We start from the raw sequence: 23,182 nt of genomic DNA, 5'->3' as shown, positions 1-23,182 counted from the left end.
TCACAGTCTGGCATTGGTGCTGGTGCCAGTGTATTGTTTAACTTGTTTAGTTTTTAGATAGGAATCTTCCCTCATTTTGGCTGTAAATGAACTGCATCAAAACAAAGAGCAATGAAAAAAAAAAAAAAAAGCAGGTCCAGAAACATGCTTGGCCGTCACGTAGATGAGAGTTGACATGGAGACATTTCGCTAATTACTCTGACATTAGGTCAGTAAAATGAAATCTAATGGAGCCCGTTATGATGAGCTTCCTGGTGAGCTGGCCATTCAGATGCTACAAAAAGCCCTAGAAAGTTTTTCTACGCATAGTTTCTCACCAACCATAGCTCAAAAAGTGCAGGGCTGTTTCTTCAAATCCCTGAACTGGGAACATGAAGGCTAAGCAAAAGCCCAAGCCAGCAAATTCCCAAGTAACTTTCATGGAAGTGACTCTGCGCAAGGCAATTAACACCCGGCTAGTCAAGTAGAAATGCTCAGAGAGCAACAGTGGGGAAACCTTGGCTCCCAGAGGTGTAAATGCGAGTAAATGAATGTGGGTGAAGCAGGGCATTTCTGAAAAGGAACGCAGCATGCTTGGTCAGTCTAGCCTGAGTAAATAAAGGTAAATAAATAAAAAAAGTCTGATTTTTAGAGCCTAGCCACAGCAGAGGAAGCACTGTCATGCTGGTTTGAAAAAGATCCCCGAACACTGTCTAAAGAGCACAGCGGGGAACGCTGCCTTGGCCCACATCCTGTGCAAATTCACCCCATTTTGGTTTATTCAAAACACAATATTCTCATTACGCTCAGCTGGCTCGCTGCACTGTCATTTCATCTGGTTTTCCGCACACCAGCACATTAGCCCCTTTGGTCTAGTAATGTTCAGAACATAACCCATAAAGAACTATTGTAATGTGTCTCTGCCTCATTATTGCCAGGTCAGTGTATGGAGCAATCCAGGAGAATAGGGTGCCTCGCATGGCTTGTTAATTCAACACCTCTCTCATTTAGAGCAACATTTGCACAGCTGGCCTTTTGAAGGGAGTTTAAACTATATACTCCCACATATATATGTAGTGACATTGCACATACACAGGCATACAAATCTTAGGCTGCTCTGACATCACTCCACACCACTGGCTCCTGCCCAACCTTCGGACCCCACCTTGGGAAATCACCCTGTGCCTGTCCAGCCACTAGGGCGTGAAATACACACCCCTTGAAAGCAACTGAAGTGGGTGGAGGGAATGAACGGTCGGGGTGGTGAGGGGCCAAAAGGTGGCGAGTAGCAAGCATGAGTGTGTGAGGTTTGGAGATGGAAAATGAGGGGGAAGAAAATGCAGAGGGGAATGTGTGTTAGACTGATCTGGAGGGAGCAGAGGGGGTGTTGATTAGAGGGCTTGAGTGGTGAGAGATGGAATTGAAGAAGGATTAAATGGACACTGAGTTTCAGGAGGAGGAAGAGGGAAAGGTGGGGGCCACTTTGAAAGGAGGTCCGGAGGTACGCTCTTGGCCTTGAGACTGGGGCTCCTTCACGCTTCACATCTCTGCAAGCCACTTGGGCCTGTGCTCAAGAGGAGAGTCAGCGCAACCTTTGTTACAGTTGAGGAGTGGGGAGTGACAAGGCATACCAGCATGTCTGACATGTCAGAGCAGTTGGCTGGGAGACCCAGAATCTGGTCGAATCTGATGCCGCCCATCTGTAGCCTCAGTACAGGACCGGACTGTTTTAATTGACAAAAGCCGCCCGAGGGAGGATATGAGATCGTGCTTGAAGGAGAAAACAAAAAATGTGGTTGGTAAATCGGGAACTTATTAAATGGGCATCGAGTTTTTTCAGCAGGTAAATAAGACCGCCACATACGATGCACAACCCTAATCATAGCTAAAGGATGAGAGGAAGTTAGTCGAAGAAAGTCTTTTTTTTTTTTTTACCTGAAAGACAAATAGAAATATGCATGATTAGATTTAAGCTTTGCTCAAGTCCCCAGTTGGATAAATTCATCCTTATTCGGTTCTCTCAAAGAGCTCCCTTTAATGTCACCCAGCAAAGGGAAGTGATGAAATGGAGCAATTATGTATCCATTTGTGCTATTCAGGTGAAACCAGGTGTAAAATTTCCAATCTGTGCACCTGCTGTATCTTCAATTCATTGTGCTTCTCCAACAGTGTTGCCCGTTAGATGGTAATATCCAAAATATGGACAAAATATTACACGCAATAAATCTATTTACCATTATCATATTGCTTCCAGAGAAAAGGATTGCTCTTCCTGTGCAAGCTTACGGACAAAATTGCAATAGCTAAGCGATCGCAGCCGATGAAACCAACATATCTTATAGACTTGAACTAAATTGTTAAGTTGTGCTGTAATAAGAAGAAAAACACATTGCAATAAAACAAAATTGTCCCTCATCAAGAAGAAACACACTTAATTTGATATCCAGACATTTAGGAATATGAGAAAGCAAACAGTGAAGCATTCTCATCTTGAAAGGGGATGAGTACAAAACAGATAGCTGAGTTATCTCCCGTCGGAGTGGAGATTAATTTTAATTTTCCAAACAGTTTGTGCAGATAAATATTCATGAACCACCTTGAAAAGTGATGGGCGACTATAAGGCGGTCAGCAGAGAAACCAACAAACCTCCCCTCCATTCTCTGCAGCTGTGCCGGGGGAGGGAAGTGGGGTTAGTTCATGATGAAAGACTCTCACTATCCACGACCTTTCCAGTCTAAAACAAAGATTTGCACAATTAACTACTTTTAAATGTCATCCAACTGCCAAATCTGCATATCAACACCAGGGCTTGCATAGAAATGAGGATGTTTGTAGAGGAAATCATTTTTCTCCACTGTCCCATCCCAATGCCACCAAATGAGTTCTTTCTCGTTTTAGCCAGCAAGGAAATGTAAATGTCAACATATCTTGTGTGGAGATCCTTCTGTTACTAATTAACCTTTGCCGTTTAGAAGCTAGACTGAGCTCTGCCTAAACACTGCAATTAACTCAAGCTTCAAAAGACAGGGAGACAACATCTACATGGAGCCTGCAAAGGAGGAAATCACACCGACTTCATTATCCATGCCGACACACATACTTTGCACCCCTCACGTATTTTGGGGTTCTCGTAGGTTGATATTTCCCCCAGGCAGCAGGAATGAGTCTATTGGGAGGATGTCAAAATTTAGTGGATTAACAAATCTAATTTCTTTTTATCTTCATAAGCTTGGACAGGAAAGCTAGTTTCGTTATAGCCCCTGGTGAGAGGAAAACCATAATGTGGAAATCTGTAATCGTAAATCTCCGTATTTAAAGCTGAGGACTGCTGACGTCTGTCATGTTCAAGTTCAACTTCCAGATGCAGGGACTGGGAAGAAAATTTGTCCTGTGGCAAACTGAAGACTTTGGTGATCTAAACAAGTGAACGAGCCAGTGTAATTTAAAAGCTGTCTTCCGTGTGGGTCTCCTTTGGGCTTGAGCTTCACAGGCTCCTCTGGAGTCATGAATGCCAACATTTAGCTCGTTCTTCAGCTCAAGGGCAGTGTCAGTTACAAAGTCAACCCATTAACATCTTCACTCTTTAACGCCATGCTCTTTCTTCTTAACAGAAGAACCAACACGAGTCAATAGGCAGGTAGGTAAGCAAGTGAAATACCTCTGTTTTCCCCTGGGAGGAGACTAAAAACGCTATATAGTGGGCAGGAATTTGTTTCTCTGATGTGATGTTAAAAAACCGAAGGAGTTACCCCAGGACTGATGCACACAAATGACTGACATAATTTCCAGGAGAAAGGAAGTATCTGGGCTTTAAGAGGGTAAGGGTGAAGCTGAGTAAATGCTGGGGAGGTGCCAGAATAAAGCTGATACCATGTAGAGTGAAAAGGATGAAGGAGAGCTTTAGCAGACTAGACCCTCCACAGTTGGACAGTCTGTAAGGGGAGAAAGTGAGTAAAAGGAAACCCTTTAACGACAAGGAAGGTATCTCTGGCAAACATGATCAGCCGAGCTTTTGTTGCAGACAAGATATGGCTAGTTCAAGAAAGCTGAGAAGATAAACCTTTGTGTGACATGAAGTGATATTAACAGCAAAGTGACAGGTCTTAAATTATATCAAATGACTAAAAATAAAAAACGTCAGCCCTCATTGCTGGGGGCACCACGGGCAAGATCAGAAAGTTAATACATCTATTATTCAACCACAACTATCAAGGTTTCTTCCTGAAGAAATACTAACAGGTTCTGGCATACTTAGCTCCTGCAGCACAGCAATACCTAAGGAAGGTGCACTGCTGAAACACAGCCTTCATCATTACTAGATGCACTGCATCAATCCTTGTGAGGAAGTTCAAACAAGCTTTGGCCCTTTTCACTTGAGGACATCCGTCAATGTCAGCCATGATTAGGTCTTGAAAAAATACAAATTTCTTGGGAAGACTAGACTAACGTCCTTGCAGGTCCGACATGACAAATGTCCTGTATGGTCAGCGTCAATTCTTATCAGCACCTCATTAAAAATGTAATGATCACATGAATATTTACCAAGTTTAATTATGGCTCCATATAGCTATTCTGTCATGCCCTGCACCCCCTTTTCCTTTCCAGGAGGGCAGTCTCTCATCTAAGTTCCAGCTGAATGCGTCCTTCCACCTTGATGAATATTGCAAAAGTCCAAGGAGAGCTAGCCGCTGATGGAATCCACCTCAATCAGCAAGAGAATCAATGGCATACATTCACATTTGCAAAGGCTCTAATTGGCAGCAGTAAAATTCAGCAATTTACCCATGAGAGAAATGGGAGTGGAGTGCAAGGAGATCAGCTCATTTGTAACAGAATTTATTTTTTATTTTTTAAACAACTTGTCCTTCTAAAAACAGGAGGCTTGCAACAGATGAGGAGAAGCCCAAGCAAAACTATTAATGTCTCTGCTTGTCTGGACTAGTTATTGAAGTAGGGATGCAACACTGGAGCTTTTTCATTAAGGTTTTAGCCAGAACTGGCAGTATTTGGTTTATTTCTCTTTACCTGTGTTCTGCTCAAATATAGTCTCAACTAATATAATGTAAAGATCTGATATCACAACTGTTATTCCTTCTGACAAATAGTATTCAGTAACTGGCCTTTTGAAAAGTTGATAGAACCGATGAGCAGTTTAAAACAAAAATTAACAATTTATGAAGTTAGTACTAATTGTTAGACCCTTAATTCTCAATATTTCAAAATTATATTTTCAATTATACAACAAGAAATGTGTTGTATGTATTCTTTATGTACACTACTGTGCAAAAGTCTTGAGCTGCTCCTCATTTTGTAAATGTTGCTAGGAAAATGGTAAATAGACGGAGCAATTCATTGAAACAATGGAAATGCAGTAAAAAGGCAAAACACAGAGTTTGTACATTTCTAATGTGCTTAAACATTTTCCACCATTCTTCAACACAGTCTCACCTCTCCTGGGCAAACGTTTAAGTAATTTTTTAAAGTAGTGTTTAGGAATAGTTCTCCAGATTTCTCGTAGGACATTCAAAGTTCTTTGGATGTTGGCTGTCAAGATGATCCCACACTGCTTTAAAAATGTTGAGGTCAAGACTCTAAGGAGGCCAATCTATGACTGATAGTGTTTCATTGTGTATTTTTCTGTCCAGGTATGCTTTTACTGCACTGGCACTGTGTTCGGGATCACTGGAAAGCATCTGTCTCTCAGATGCTTTTGCCACTGACTTTCAGTCCTTTTCCTGTGCGATTTCCTCAGCCTTTTCTCCTAGGTTCTCTTCGTTAAGACTGACTTCTTGACAGCCCATACTTCCATTGAGATCATTTCTGATGAGACTTTGGTGAACAGTAGATGCCTCAACTGAATGCAACTCTCACGTCCTGTGTTAGATCTTTGTTGGATTCCCCACCCCCGCATTTCTTCAGGCACTTTCAGATACTGTTCATACATTGGAGATAGCTTGTTAAACATCCCACTTCTTTTGTCCACCACCTGCAACGCACTATACATCATGTCAAGATATGGCATAAGTTTGGATAATAGCTCGTTGGGAATCACCTTGTTGGTGCAGAACTGATGCCATATTTTGCAAATTCCACTAAAGAAAGTAACAAAGTACACCAAAATGCAAAAAACAGTCGGTTCTTTAAGTTTTCTGCAGACAGAATTGGCTGATCCCTTGACTTATTCTATGCTTGAATGATTGATAGGTCAGTGTTAAGTGACTAAGCAAATAAAGTAACCATGCTCTAAAAGACTGGACTGAAAAAGCAGCCAACAACAATCTTGAAAAATCTTCAGAAAGGCTCAAGGCCACTTCAAACAAAAAAAACAAAAAAATCAAAAGACTTTTGCACAGTACAGTCTTCTCAACATAACAAAAACAAAAGGTAAACAAAACCTGATAAAACAGCTCCCTATGTGTTTATTCAGATTATGAAAAGTCATTTAGCTGATAATCAAGTGAACAGAGCCTCAAGTTGATACAAATTGTGTTGACAACACAAATAATCCATCTGGGAAGAACCAGCCTTTGTATCCTTTTTGATGCCATCTCCGGTGTTTAATCACTGAACACGAAACACACTGAACAGTAAAACAGGCCTTTATAAGAGGGGGACATATTGAGTGACATCTTCTTAGCTCTTTGAGTCCTTTGCTGTCCTGCTGGGCAGCAAGCTGATGCATCCTCACTTTGTCTCAGATGTAAAAATTCTGTCCAAAGTGCCGAACTTGAAAGTCTATCCCAGTGGAAATGCAGGTTTATTATTTGTTCGGGTGCTCAGTAGAAAAGAGATGATCGAAGCACAGTTTAGGGTTGAAAACATCTTTATTTCTAAAAATACAGAGGCTTTGGTATGTCATACTCATACATTCCAAGGCCTTAGGTTCCAAAGAAAAACATGCTGGTATCCCTATTTGCATTTTACCTCAGAATGCAGTTTGTGTTAAATTTCACCATTCTAGCATTATAAATAGTATGCCCTTTTTGTTGATATGCAACTCATATAATAAAGGGTCTGGAAATCCTGATGGAAAAAATGTTTAAGTGCTCAACAGATGTTGTAAAATGAGCGGAAAAGTGTTCCACTGGCGTTCTGAATATTCCTCTCCTGACCTGACTCAATTCCAGACATACAGAAAGAAATGAGGGGGGGGAAAAAAGCTTGAAGTAGTAGTGTTTTATTCATCTTTATGTAAATCCAGTCATTTACGGTTGCCTTAACAAATCAGGAATCAAGTGTGTCAACATCTAGCAGAGAAGGAAGTGCATATGGGGATTACAAAAGAACAGAAATAGAACAAAAGCAGATCGAGGGAGAAACCCTCCGTCGGTTAAAGTCTACAAATCCTGACACGAATAAAATGAACATGTTTTTAAATTGTCTGAATTCGCTATGTGCTGTTGAAAGTTTACAGTAATACTCTAAATTCTAACCTCAGTAAGCTATTGTTCATATCAGAGTGACTTGGAGGCTGAGCCCCGAGCTGCTTCACACCATAGAAAAATATTTGCATTTTTAAATGTACATTGCTGAATTTCTAAAGAATGGATGAAAACGATGATTCTCACCTTGCAACTTCTTCTCACTCTGGTGTTAGGCCCAAGCCAGTTTTTTCTTTTCTTTGCATCCTACACAACTAAGAAAGAGAAACTGCTCGTTGCTACATAGCAAATGTTACAAGTATATGCTCAAAACCAATATTCCAATAAGTAAACCCCACACAGTATTTATTTATATATATATGTATATATATATATGTATATATGAAATCACATACACTTCAAAAAAAAGTTGAGATGCTAAGTGAAACATTTAAAATAGAACTAAGACATTGTATCAAATGTTGAAATTGAGAAATTATGCTGTATATTGAAAAATATATTACGACTTTGAATTTCATGCCAAATTGGCAGACCTGGCTTGCAGACAGATCAGTCAGCAGACACGCTCTGACTACGAAGCCATGCTGTTGCAATATATGCAGAAAATGGTTTGTCATTGTTTTGCTGAAATAAGCAAACCATTCACTGAAAAGTCCTTGTTGAGATGGCACATGTTGCTGGAAAAACTTGCATATATTCAGCATTTAAAGTGACTTCAGAGGGGTGTAACCACCATACCATGTGCACTAATGCATCCTTATACAATCGGAGGATTTTGGCTATTAAACTATGCACTAATGAGCCAAAAGTGTGGGCTACATTCTGTTTCCCAAATCTCAACTTTTCCCTCCCCCTACTGATACCCAATTCAAAATGAGCATTTCTCAGTTACAACATTTAATGTGTTGACTTGTCTTTTTTTTTTCCAATAAAATCTAATATAATTTCTATAATTGGATGGCATTTGCAAACCACTTAAGGCTTAACACTTTCGCTTAATTATCATGATGACTGTGGTTAATATTCTTATAATATGGCCCATCATTTTTGGGTAAAGGCAACTACTATTTCAAGCACTGTTAAATTTCTCAACATAACGCTCCGTTTCGTGCACGGAAATAGAGCACACTTGATTCCAGGTAAAACGGATGCCAATTTCATCTTCACATTTCAAAATGCTCCATATCCTGCTGAGACAGTAAGGTCACGATCTCACTGCAAACATGCACATTTCAATGCTTTCTTCTTGCCATAAATTTTCCACAGTTCTGACTTCTTCTGGAGTGAATCGTCCTTTTGTATGATAACAATGTGCATACTGAATCACTGCAAAGAGCTCTGTCCTTGCCAAAAATCTCACCAAGTGTACTTGTACAAGTCTGCAGGCGCTTTTAATACTGTACTGAACATCCAAGAACGAAAAAAAAAGTTTCAAGTGGACAAAATAAACGTAACTAATTTCAAATAACCTTAAGTGAGGTCTGAGGTCCTGGCCGTTCAGTTGTTGTCTGCTCTGAGGCAGTAAGATGATGCCTCCTGGGGCGACAGAGGTGCAGTGTAGATCACCAGTTCTGGTTGGTGAATTAATTTTTCTGTTTTGAAGTTATTTCACTAAAATAATTCTGGTCCAGTGGTTTCTGAATGTTTATTGTCTGAATCTTTTTATTCAAGACCAAAGCTTTAGCCTTGCAACTTTACCTCTAATCACCCCACCACGATACAGAGAAGTGAAACGGTATGAGGAGTGATACTCCTTACCTTTGCCTAGAGCAGATATCACTACATCGCCTGACTGAATTGTAAAATCTCATACTGAAGAGATTTGCTTCAAATAAAACTAATGGACTCAGACTTTGTGTCTGTGAGTGTGTAGCTACATGTTCACATGCATGTTTGAACAGTCAATGAGAAGCAAACATGACTGAGCTTCGCATTTTGTGTGCGTATACAAAAAAGGGCCTTTGTATAGCAAATGTGTTTTATGTGCTTATGTGTGCGTGTGTTTGTTGAGCGTGTCTGTGTGATCCAGCAGTAGCTACGAAGTGTTTGATGTGTTGGGACTCCAGCCCATTTGATAAGCTCTCTCCAGGGTTCTCTTGCAGTCCTGCATCACTGTGCTGAACACAATGTGAGGGTACTGGACCACCAGCCTCTCCACTGTCTCCTCGTTGACCTGCAAATACGAACACAAAGACATGCGCTGTTAACATATGATCGTGTTTTGTCTTAGCTTTAGACCTTCTAACACACTACTGTTGCTTCTATCAATCTTACATTTTTAAAGTTCCGGTTTAAGGAGCCAGCTTATGTTTGAGCACATCACCGAAATAATAAAGAGTTAAAGTCCAACGCAAAAATTTTAGTATTGGAATTCTGTCTATTCAGATGGTGGTGGGTTTATAGTTGTTTTACACCAAGGGTGGGGAACTCCAGGCCTCGAGGGCCGGTGTCCTGTAGATTTTAGATATAACTCTGGGTCAGCACACTTGAATCAAATGATTAGTTCATTACCAGGCCTCTGGGGAACTTAAAGACATGTTGAGGGATTATGTAGCCATTTAAATCAGCTGGACATGTCTAAAACCTGCAGGACACAGGCCCTTGAGCCCTGAAGTTCCCCCACCCGTGCTTTGCACAGTAGTAGGATGGATGCTACAGTTCTTGACATCATCCTTAGTTGTAGTATTACTGAAGTTTAGTCTGCTATGATGGCTGGAACAGAAAGACCTTAGAGAAATGCTTCTTTAGTCTCACTCAGTATGCAATATTATAAAACCTTGGATAAACAAAATGTAAATGTGCACTGTGTCATTTTTTTCCTTCTCCTTTTCAAAATGCTACCAAAGGCATTCACTAGCCCTTGGGATCTAAGTCCACCTTAATGATATGATCGTAGTTTTATTAATGAAAGAAAACAGGAGAAGTCGTAGATATGTAGACTAGCTTTTGTTTGCAGCACTAATGTCTTTCAATATTTCCATTCAATCACTTAATAATGTATTTTCAGTGGCAGTGATGGAGGATAAAAAAAAAAAGTATAGTCCTCCTGTCTAAAAATATATGCTTACAGGCTTCAGGAAAAACAAGTCACATCAAATGGATTCATTTTGAAGTTACTGAAGAAGTGACGTACAAACATTTCCTCAGACAGTATTTCTTTTCTAGCCTAAAAAAAAGAAAATATCCTGTGACTGGCAGCTCTCTGGTTGAAAATGCCGTGATGATGCCAGAGGTCAGAATGCTTCAAGCTGATAGGAGGCCAACAGTAATTTAAATAAGCATTTGTTACAACTGAAGTATGCAGAAGAGTATCTCTGAACACACAACACGGGGAACCTTAAAGCAGATGAGCTACAGCAGCAGAAGATTACACCGGGTGCCACTCCAGTCAGCTAAGAATGAGTAACTGAGGCTGCTATTCACATGGGCTCGCTAAAATTGACCAACAGAATAGAGAAATGTTGCCTGGTCTGATGAGTCTGCTATGATATTCAGATGGTAGAGTCAGAATTTGGCATAAACAACATGAAAGCATGGATCTATTCTGCCTTGTATCAGTGGTTCACGCTGGCAGCGGTGGCGTAATGTGTGGGTACAATTTGGGCCTCTTAGTACCAACTGAACACTGTTTAAAAAGCCTACCCGAGTAGGTTGTTGACAATGTCCATCATTCCTGACTACAGTGTACCCAGGATACAATTTTGGATGTGCAGCTATCAAATCTGCAGCAACCGTGTGATGCCTTCATGTCAATATTCCCCCAAATTTCTGATAAAGGTCCAACCTGATACTAGTGAGATATAAGCAAGTGTTTTCTTCTACAGATTCAGTGCAGCAGACTTTGTTCCGGTTGTTTTCAGTTAAAAGCAAGTGATTTGCGAGAGGATTATAGAATTTCCTCCATGGACAGGAGGATAAAGAGCAAAAAAAAACTGTTGTAAAATGAATACATAGACAACTTTCTTTGGACAGAGAAAAAAGCCTTTAAGATTCCCGTAAAGGTTATTAGGACACAGCCAATTGCTGACTTGAACTTCTGGTTAAATACAACTCTTTTTTGGTAGCAATTCATTTTTTACAAGCACTTAATAAATGTATAATATAAATACATTTAAGCTATAAAATGATAAACAGTAATGATAAATTTTGACTATTGTCCAGGTTGGAGGTGCCATGATTTGTGCGATCACTTACCCCATTTCAGAATAGACTTCCAGGAGGTTGTTGGTTTATTCTTTAAAATAAAAGCTTACAAGGATATACATTTAACAGAAATATGGTTTTAGGTCCAATAAACTATTAAATTGATTAAATAAAAATATGGTTAATGACCTAATTAAGACTAGCAGAAACCCTGCTTGGCCTCTTAGTGCCCTGTACAAATTGTGTACTGAACTACTATGAACGATAGCTGATTCTGTAGGAGCATGCCGTGTGCGTGCTCATATGCACATACAGCTAGACTGTCGTTATGGGTGAAGCACCAGTGGACAGCTGAGATCACCAGGCTAATAAGGCCCTCATGTTCTCAGAGGACAAGAAAGACAAGGAGCTAATAGCTACTCTAGCACTTCTCTGCCAGTCAAACACTGTCGGGCCACTTAGAGCCAAGAGTGAGAAAGCCTGAGAATATGACAAAGAACAGAGGCACAGTAACCCTAGAGACCTTGAGGGGTTAACCGCAACCCACCCAGAACCAACCCCCCCTACCCACCCGTGAGCATGACACTTTCCAGGGGAAATCATGTATAAACACTTACACACATGTTGACGACACAGTCATCTGATGTTGCCAGTGACAAAACAAGTTTCACAGTTTCCCTGAGCTTAACGGCCAAACGCCCGTTGGTGTCTGTGTTTAGTATCACAAGAGTCTTGCATCGTCACAGTTCCCTGACTCTTGCTTGGGTTATGATCTCTTCTGGGTGTCATTATATCTGTCTAATTCATTATTGTTCTTCATTGAATACAAACTTCTTAAGCAGTGGAAATCAGCAATTTATAGTGACAAAACAATGGAAAGACAAATGCAAGACAGACAGAGTTAATTTATTTCTCTAAATCTGCTGAAAAGAATGAATGAGCCGGGAGACCACCAATGTCTCCTGGTTCACAGAAGGTGGATGGAAACTCTGCATAAAACAAGTAAATCCAATAAGACTAAAAGGCAACAACATCCTGTTAGTCTTCCCTTTGACTGCCAAAGTACAAACAAGCGAGCTGAAGTTAAGGTGCTTGATGCCAAAACCCAGAGTCTTTTAGGAAAGCAGTGTTACAAGACTAATGTAATAAAATTACAACAAGCACAGGGTCAAAAAAGGAATTCTTAATGTCATCTCTCTTTTTTTCTTAGTGGGAGGGGGAGACCTCATGTTAAATGCTCAAGATGCCTACTCTCAGCTCTCTCTTTTCACTCAGTGTTGAAGGGAAAGACAATAACAAACAGTAGAAGATGTTGTAATTTTAAATAACTCTCTGAGCTCCAATTCTGGAAAAACACTTTGAATCATCAGCAGGCAAACAAACGAGAAACGAGAAATGGAAATGAGAAAGTTCCAGCAACTCATTCACCGTTGTGATCAGGGATACTTTAGTAAAGCTGAGTCTTTAATAAAACAGTGTTTCAGGATATTGCTTTAAAGAATTCACATTATTATAAGATATTATATTCCAATTGCTACGCAAATCATCACATATCCTCAAGTACTGTGAAAGATAAAAGTGAACAAGTGAAGCGTTGCCGTGGAGTATACATCGAGCCATGAAAGGGGATAACAATCAAAGAGTTCCTGCAGATGTCTGAATATCTCAGTATTTTTCTACACGAGAATCGCTGGCTGGGCCATAAGTTACCCTCACAAGGCCTTTTATGGTATGTTTTTGGATGTGTTTCAGGCCACCTGTTTTTATGCACATTTTGAATGTGTCACAAAAAAATCAGGGTGGAAATCACCCTTTCCCTTCTCTCCTAGTTACACTTGCACACTTGTAGCTACTTAAGTTTCTGTGATGTATACAGTTGCTTCTTTGTATAATCCCAGACTGAATACACAATGTTTTGATTAGGGCTTGGTAGGGGTCATACCATCTGTTGCAGGACTCCCCATCCTCTTTGTACCTGGATATGGTCCTTCATGACTTTGCTTTGGTTGGCCTGAAATGCTTTAAATTACACGATCCAAGACTGTCCTCTTCATCTGCAGCGATTTAATAGCATCTAACGAAAACATATGGTTGGATGTGCCCACTTTGTCATACAGTCACAAAAGTAGTGACTGGAAAAACACATTATAGTGAATTTTGTTTTGCAGCTTTTGAAAGATTGATAAAAAAAAACAAAAAAAAACGCTTTGCCATTTGGATGGAAACTTGTTTAATCATGTCAGGTTCTCACACAAGCTCCTATAACTAGTAGGTACTTATGGTTTTGGGATACTAGGCCGGTTCTAGCTATAGGCAGATGTGGGATCAGCCAACCCAAACTGACGAAAGCAATGAAAAATTAGTCATATTTTTTCAGCCAATAGAAAAGCACCCAAGAAAGCATGAGTAATGTGCAAACTGCCTAAGGCCCGCTTCCAAAGTCTCCCCTTGTACTGCCTCTTAACGTGATCAGAGGCACAAACACACAGAGGTCAGAAGAAGCAGACAACTGTGTCTCTCGGAGGCTGCACAGGTGTCCAACTATGAACTCAGAGCAACAAGTGAACTACACCAACATGGTCCCACTGCTTGTGAGGCAATCACACACACTCCTGGTTAAAAGTGTTGTGAAGCTTTCTCCCCCTCCTTTGGTTTAGGCTATCACGTGTAATTTAAGGATAGATAATTGCTGACACGTTTTGGTCTGTGAAAACATTGCTCCTGTGAAATCCTTGGGAGACTAAACTATTTCCATCTTTTTTGACTGACTGTGCTGTCAGAGTAGCTGCTGCTGTGAGTATGAAAGTTCCTTTAGATGAATGTTATGTGCTTTATAATATTCTTGAGTATTTTTATCTAAGGACTACTTTGAGCCTCACAGTATAGAAATCAGCTCTAATTGAGCACGTTTAGTGGCAGACTGGCCATCAGAAGTACAGTACCTGGAATGCATCCTGGTGAGCTAAAGGTCATTTTGGCCTGCTGCAAATAAGCTGATGGACTTTTCAGAATCCACATCAAGCGTGACTCTGTCGCCCACTCTCAGAGCCTGAATCCTCTTGCTACAGTGTATCCATTATGCACGCACTGCAAAGACTTACCCAAATGCACACATGCAGCTTACCCTTCTCCCTTACTGTTTCTGCAAGGCATGCAACGTCTATCTGCTGCTCTAAACATAATGTTAGAGAACTCACAGGAAAGGTGGAGAAGATAGGGAGAGAGAACACTAGGCAGATCATCTGAGCATGTCTGAATTGCTGTACTTTTTGTTTAGTTTCAGCGCGTATGTGTCTTTTAGGAATTTTCATCATTTTGCTCAGTGTTTGAATATAAATATTTTCATTTGAAAGTTTGACCTCAGTCTATATCTTATTCAGTGATCATGAGCTGCAAACTACTTCTTTTGGTTGTCAGTGTCTAGCTCTGCATATCAGACTGTATTCTGATTGGTGCACCGATATAGCCGTAGCAGACATCGAAAGCTCAGGTTCAGACAGCTTTGTCTCGTCGCCCCAAAGTTTTGCTTTTGTAGTCTGGAAAACTTTCAGATACATATAGTGGACAAGTTTCACCTGTAGGGGTTTTGCATCTTTCTTGCAGTAATTAAGACAACCATAGTATTTAAAAATAAAATGTTGGTTTTTATAATACTTATAAAAATCTTTATTAACCATAAATAATACTTTTAATTCTTCTTAATTAATTCTTTTTCATTTTCTCCAACCCATCTCCCACACTCTTTTTTTAGTTTAACTGATCCAAAAATAGAAAAGCAAATAGCTTACTGATAGCGCTATTATTTGCCTTTTGCTAAGACATCCAATAGCATCGTTAAAGTGAATTCTTTTAGTCGTGTACAGAAAATGTGGTGACAATAGTACATAACACATGGGGTTTGCCTAAATGGCCTGAGATTGATTCAAATTCCTGGCCTGAATTATTTATTTCAATCCAACCTTGAGCTCTTTTATTTCTCAGAAGAGATCCTGAAATGTACATCCAATCTAGAGGGAGAGACATTATACATTAAAATTGATTTTAGTAAATATTAAACTTATTCCCCAACTATTTTCATCTTGCATTACTGCATCTGCAATGGCACTATATATAGCAGGATTTATTATCACTATTTTGACAGACTCAAACTCAAAGTCAACACTCTTGGAGATGATTCTGTGTCTATTGTATGTAGAACAAACATACAGATCCCTGCTCTTCTTCAGCCTGTGAGAATCATCGCACAGCTGCTGCATATGACTTGAAACAAATAATATTAATCACTGTAGTGTGGTAATGATGATTATTATGTTTTTGTAGGGATCATGTACAAACCACTTAAAGCAGCGGCGTCCAGGGTGCCACTTGGCTTATGCTCACAATATATAAGCACTGCAGGCCTGGCAAGTAAGTATAAAGTAAGTATAATAATGAAGAAACAAACATAATGGTTTAACAGCTGTCTCCTTTTCCTGTTTTTAAATTTTATTCAGGCGTCATGTCTGGGATCCTTTTAACAAATTCTCCAGCTGGCGCCAAAAGACACAAGCATAGACTTTACTATAATTTTAACTGATATATCTTGCTTTAATGTAAGGTCATTCACTGTCTTTATTAAGTGGACACAGTGAAATGAGAGAGAAGTCGAGAGATGGAACAAAGGTTTAAAAGATCGACACACACCCTCCCACTCGCAGACAAACACCTGCAGTTTGCCTGCAAAGATGGCAGGGACAAAAAACAAGAGAAGAAAAGCTTAACCAAGGCCTCCAAACACACAGAGAGAAGTTAAGTTTGTTATGACATATGGCTGAGCCTCATTAACAGATAAAATGACAACCCCCTGATTGCCTTCATAACATATTATGCTGTATTCTTGAAAAGAGAATGAAACATTCCCTAGCTCGTTAATCAGGGCTTAATTACAATTAAAACAGATCTAAAGAATAGACCTGTCACGCTGATGGGAGGCCATAACATTCATTAATGCTAATTTAGTGCAGCTCCACTTGCTCAGCAAACATGGCACACACAACACGGCTCCCAATCAAAATGCTGAATCATTTCCTAATTGCTGGTTGTGGCAATGCTAAATGTTTGAGCTTCAACAAGATTGCTTTGATGGAAATCATGAAAACACTCGCTATTGTCCTGACCTGGGTTCTTCTTCTTTTCCCCCCCCACTGTCACATACAATGGGGCATGAAATAACTGCAATTCAAATATTTTACTTTGTGATGAACGGCTGATGTTTCTTTTTCTTTTGGACATTAAAGACTATATACGTTTTATGTTGATATAACGCAACGATTCCTTGTCCTGGTTTTGAGATTTATTCTATTATTTTGCAGGGTGGAGCCTACGCTGTGGACCAAAAAAAATCCACTGACTTGGACGTTCATACATCATAGCATCCCTTGCAGTAGCCTGGCAGCGAGCCTTACTGTAAGATCTTTCTGCCTACAAACGACAGCCATCTGTAAAGAAACACTGTCGCAGCAAATACCCAGAGTTCACGGATACAGTCCTTCTCTTTTCAGCTTGAACAACGCTGCGTGCCCTTTGCACAGCTGTGAGTTATGTGAAATGAGATGTGATGACATCACCACACCTGCTTGGTATTTGCAGCTCAAAGCTGAAGTTTGACATGAAGGTCAGACCATATGCTGTAGGTAACTGGCAGGTACAGAGGGGAGTCCTCTGGTTACAATTGTGCCACTGACTTCTTCTAACCAGCCATTCAGCTGCTTCCTCTCCGACTGGGTAATATAGCGCTTAATGATATTTTGTTGCTTGGCAACATAAACTTAAAAATGCTATCAGACGATGGGGCCTGTAGTGACTGGAATGGTGCTTTAGATATATGGCTCCTTGAGGGATTCTCTTCTTTTTTTTAGCCCATGCAGGCCTGATCCACTGTACTGTACAACCCCGCCGTCGAACCTGCTGCCAAATCTGTAGGAGAGCCATATGATAGAGCAGATCGCTATTCACTGATGATTCTAATCTTTGAGAAGCATCTGGGAGAGCAGCCACAGCTATCTGGAGCAAAGCCTATACTTATGATATTTTCCCCCATTTTAACTTCAAAGATGCTGCCCTCTAGATCTAAGTGCGGTGTAATTCACCCTGATGGGAAATGCGCTGCTGTCAGGGTTTACAAGAGGGTGAGGGAGATGAGGGAAAAACAAAAAGATGTATGTCTGATATGTCGTTCGACAAAGAGCACCTTTTATGTGAACATGCTGCGCAGTAAATGAGATTACGTTGTGGGGTTGGATGTGCAAGCGCACACTGACAACCGCTCGTCTACTTTTACATGAGATGGCTGAATGTAAGCGACAGTAAGTTGTCAAGCTGACCTCTTGCTCTCTCTTGGAGTGCTCTTATGTGCTTTCTTCCTGCGAGCCCTCTCTTTTTTTAAGACTAATCCGCTGATGCAAAATGCACTCTATCACCACGTAAAATATGCATTTACCGCAAACACTGGGCCCTCTCTTGGTAAGCAGCACAGTAAAATCCATCGTAAAGATGACTAATGCCGCAGCCGTTCACATTCTCAGATGGAAAAAGAAGAATGGGGTTGTAAATCGATAATCAGATACACAAACATGAAGATGCATATCGTATTAGACCGTCATGGCGAGAACACACTCTTCGTGGTTCTAGCAATCAGGCGAGGGAAATGGAATAAACGGCGTAATCCACAGAGCGCTGTTTTGTTCGTAGCAACGTGACCCTGAGAAAGAAACAGAACACTGACGGTTGATATTCAACAATAATTTAAACGAATGTGCATTTTAGAGAAAAGATATGTTCCACGGTCCTTCTTATATTACAAAAATGTTTCTTCCCAAAAATGGCCCCACTATTTTATTCCTTTTTTGTTTTCAATAAATTCGGCACAGGTCTGCAGGGTTCTTTTCTTTGTCTCATCTCTTCCCATTTTCTTTGGCCATGTGGCAGCCATTGCTAGTTCCTGGCCCATAAAGAGAGACAAATAGCCCCCGTTCCCTGTCTGTTCCTATGTAGACAGTGTATCAGTCGACCAGTAAATACATTTGGGGTAAATGTTTAAAAAGCCTGTTTAAGCAGCAGAAGAATGCAGTGCATCAGGTCTTAGTAAAACACAGCTTAAATGAGTCTGGATTTAAACAGGTCAGATTTATAGCCTTCTTTAAACCGCTCAGAGGAAAAGCCCCCGTTGTAAAGTTTCCAAACGAGTAACTGGACAACTGAACAATAAGGAGATAAGGAGAGGAAAGAGGGAGTGGGGAATGTATGGGAAAAACAAGAAAGCAACAAACTAGGAGACGCAGGAGCAGAGAGAGAACAGAGATCCCCATAAACTTATTCTGAAGGATTCAATATTTCTAAATGATCTACTGATGCATTGGCTCAGAAGCTTAAAGGAACATACTTCTGACCAAAGAAGGTCTGAGTTTAAATATTTTGATTTTGTCTCAAAAAGCCAAGCAAGCCTTGCAGAAATCTGCAGCGCTTGGCTCTGAACGTGCGTTTAAAAACCAGGTCAGGCACTGTTTGCGACAACTAAGGTCTGGTCCTCCTCATCCCTGCACAATATCAGACAGCAGCAGAACTCAAAAGCAGGGTGTCAGTACAAACACTCGCACACGCACACACAAAGAAGAATGGGGGCTCAACTGAACAGGGTCAGAGAAAGAGGTTCTGGAGGCCAGATTCTTAAACCCCACACTCCATCACGCGTGACAAAGGTAACTAAAGGAATGTGTAAAAGGCTCAAGCCAATCCTTCTTTCCACACCGGCCATCTTATCGCTGCAGACTGGAGGAAAGCATACCGTAGCTCAAAAGGCTTTTTGCAATTTATTTGTCCATCATGGTTAAACCTATTAGGCCAAATATAATAAAGCTAATTAAAATCTATGGTGTTTTGTTAATATAGGGTAGTGGCTCTAAAGGTGAAGGCAATCCATACACTCACAATGAATAAGTTTTCCTAACATAGTCCTCTAAAGTAAGATTTAGTTCGTTTTTTTTTTTTTTTGAGGCAAAGAGTTTGCACAAATTTTTTTAAGTTCTAGGAATTAATTAGATTTTACAGCGTAGCCAAAAGGTCCACAAAGTAATACTGTTAATTATAAAACTGTAATGCAATATTAATAAGTGTGTCTTAACAGATGGTTTTATTTATGCCAATAAAAAGAATACTTCCCTCACCACAGCGTACAGAGGCAAAATTACAGTGGATTTCTAAAACAATTAATATCTGACTAAAGTGCAGAATTTCAGCTTTAATTCAAAGACTTCAACAAATATTTTGCATTTGCTGTTTAACAATCAGCCATTTTTGAAAGCCTTCTTTCAAGGGGACAAAAGTACCTGGACAAGTGACTGATAACAGTTTGATAATGCCTGTTCGCTGTTCTGGTATTCCGTGACAAATTAAGGAGATAAAAAGATCTGGAGTTGCTTCCAAGTGTTGAACTTGGATTTGGTAGCTATTCACTGGAACTTTTAAAAACGAGGCCCAAGAAGATGTTGATGCAAGTGAAAGAGACCATCATTATGCTGAAAAACTAAAATAAACCTATCAGAGTATAATAAAAACTTTAGGAGCCGCCAAATCAACAATGGGGTACATTCTTAAAAAGAAGGAATGTGCTGGCGAGCTCAGCAAAACCAAAAGGCCTGAAAGACCACAGAAGATAACTAAAGTGTTTGATTGCAGAATCCTTTGTTTGCTTAACAAAAACCATCACAACACCAAGCCAAGTAAAAAAAACATAGATGCATTCACAAATATAACTGCACAGAGTTTACAACAAGGGGCAAAAACGCTGGTTACACTCAGTGATGTGACTTCTGTCAGGAGTATCCTGATGTGCAGAGGCTTATACTCTCTGCTCAGCTTCTGCTCAGGAAAATGACTAGACAGCACTTCGTATTCTTAAGGAGTCGGATCTCAACCCATTAGATCATTCTTTTCAAGTATTAAGGACAACAGTAATGGCACAGAGACCCATAAATAAGTAGAAACTAAAGGTGGCTACAGTAATGGCCTAGCAGATCATCAGGGAGAAAACAACATTTGTCCCTGGGTTCACTTCAGGGAACCATTCACTGCAAGGATTTTCATCTTTATTAAAAACAAGTATTACAAACAATCCTTCTATTTAAAATCACGCTAGCTTGTTTAATTAGTTTTGAGCTTCTGAAAATGGGGGACCGTTTTTAAAAGGGGCTGTAATTTCTAAGAAAGTTACCAAGTTAAACGCCTTGTTTAAAGCCCTTGAAATAAAGCCGAAACTCTGCACTTCAATCACATCTTGATTATTGAATTTGAAATCCACTGTTGTGGTGTAGAGATGCAAAATTCAAAAAATATGTCACTGTCCAAAAACATGATGATTTCTTTGGGATAAAGAAAGTTATTGTGACAAACCACATCACATGAGAGCAAACGTTCACAAGAATTTTGCATGAGAGCTGTAGATTAAAAACAGTTCAAATGGCATTATAGAGCATAAAAACATTGCTGGAAAAAATTCTCCCCAAAACAATAATAATACTTCTAGTATGGTGCTCTGAAAACAAAATGCTTTCATTACTGGAAATACAATAAAGCTTCCTGCTTACCTATTGGACAAACTAAGATTTCTTTTTGGTTTCTAAAATCGTAAACAAGCTAATTGGGTACTGGCAAACACACACGAAACACAAATTCCATAGCGGCTTACTGGAGGTCAAACACTCGCACAATTCCTTAAAGATAATCACAACAGAGCTACCTTGTTTAATTATTTTGCTTTGTATGACTCCCTTGTTATTCAGAATAAATAAATAAATAAATAACAAGGACAGCTTGACCCTGTCCTTTCGAAGAAAACCATTATACAAAATTCATAGCGACTCTTTAAAGACCACAAGCAGTAGATTACGTCTGTAAACTGGTCAAAGTCAAAAAGCAGTGGCCAGCACTCAGTGATCTCATTTGAAGGCTGAAGTGTGCACAACACCTACAGCTGGGTTATTATCCTGAATTACTGGCTAATTCCTAATAATGAAATAAAAGCAATACAACTGGAGTCAAGTTCTGCTAAACAAAAAGGACAAACAAACATGTTGTATTCAGATTTCAGCCTTTTATTTGATTCTCTGTCAGTAAAAGCATTTTTATGGTGTAAATCTGTATCTTTGTTCTCAGCTCTAATGTTAAGCAAGCTGTCACAAGAACTCTGCTCCAACAAAAAATATTTATTGGATGTTTTTTCACAGTCACTTGTAAATCTGACAGATGTAATCAGTCCCGCTAAAAATTTTTTTGACCACTCTTACTACAAGCCTCATTTACCCATTCACAAAAATGCTTTTGTCAATGCCCAAGTACTTTTCTGCTAATACAAACACACACAGACAGGCAGGACACGCAGCCCCTTCCTTGGCGACAGCCCCACCCCATTCCTCAAACTTGGCTGGATGTATATTAAATTTGAAACGCCGGTGCATTCAGTGATGCTTGTTACATTGTCATTAGCATTAAATACCCAATCCATAACTAACACAGTCAGACACTGTGCCTGCAGGCTAAAATGTTCTTTGATAACCTACCGTCGCCGCCTCTGTGAGACAATGAGGAAAAAAGAATGTACTGTTAGTTACTGCCCAAACACCTATCACATTTGGCAACTCCGAGTACCCCGAGCAAACCGACTGTTGTCTACTGTCTGCCCATGACTCCATGAGATTATGTTGACCTCAGCTGTAGTCAGTAAACAGCACTGGATGATGGAGGAAGCGGAGGGCGAGGAGACAAAGAGGGAAGACAGACAAGGGGGCTACTTGAATGAACTAATTGAATGAACAAAAGATGTCCGCAGCATCCAAAATTCAAACAACCTTGGTTGTCCTTACGCAGAGGAGGAGGAAAAGGGAGACGAAATAAACAGACAAAAAGATGGGAATGGGGTAAAAAAAACAAATAAATAAAGTAAGGACAAGATAGTGAGAAGGCCAAGATGTGCATGGGGGCGTATGTGTGGCCAGGTGAGGTCAGGTTTACGTGTGTGCTTTGGCTAGATATTTGTTGAAGGGCAATTCTGAGATTCCCTTGAGCTACTCGGTGAACTCTGTCAGTGTCTCACTTTATTTCACCCTCTCTCCTTCACTGTCCCTTGCTCCTGCCCTTTAGAAACAAGATGAAGGGATGATCAGGAGGCGGCTTCAGTTAAGACCGCCAATCAATACAGCTCTTCTGTGTGGGATGAGACTCCAAGATTACACTGAAAATCACAAATGGCAAATGACTCTTTCAAACTACTTTCTCCACTTTGAACATTCAAGCCTGACCAAAGCCTTCAAAATAGGAACCAGAGAAGCTCCCTATCTTGCACTTGATAGTGTGCACGCAGTGGCTTTCTCCTAATTCCCTTTCGCATTAGAAACCTTTAAACTAAGGATCCCCGCTGTTCACAATAACAACACTCATCAAAGAAAGTTTTACTGAACTCCCAAACTCTCATTTCCTAAACGAGAGTTAAAATGCCTCCTAACTCTTCACCATACTTCATCTTTGTTTTCTTCAGTCCAAACCTCCAGGCCCTGAACAATTAGGCCCTTGTTTATGTCTGCAAATTGCTGTGCCGTGCCTATCAGTGTATAGTCCCTGGCAGCTGGATGCACCGGTGGAACGACCA

General features: G+C 40.2%; 1 protein-coding gene across 2 annotated transcripts in view; it reads right to left on the bottom strand.

Moving 5' to 3' along the window:
* Positions 1–8,993: 8,993 nt before the first annotated feature.
* fbxl17 (F-box and leucine-rich repeat protein 17) overlaps positions 8,994–23,182 on the bottom strand; it is a 229,428-nt gene continuing 215,239 nt past the window's right edge. For both annotated transcript variants that reach the window (XM_026186348.1, XM_026186347.1), the window contains exon 11: positions 8,994–9,535. In XM_026186348.1, the coding sequence (XP_026042133.1) occupies positions 9,398–9,535 (138 nt within the window). In that variant the 3' untranslated portion in view covers positions 8,994–9,397. The remainder of the gene's footprint in view (positions 9,536–23,182) is intronic.

Source organism: Astatotilapia calliptera, chromosome 12 (assembly GCF_900246225.1).
Source record: "Astatotilapia calliptera chromosome 12, fAstCal1.2, whole genome shotgun sequence".
Taxonomy (NCBI): Eukaryota; Metazoa; Chordata; class Actinopteri; order Cichliformes; family Cichlidae; genus Astatotilapia; species Astatotilapia calliptera.
The sequence above is the reverse complement of the archived record's forward strand: the minus strand, read 5'-3'. Positions and strand labels throughout refer to the sequence as shown.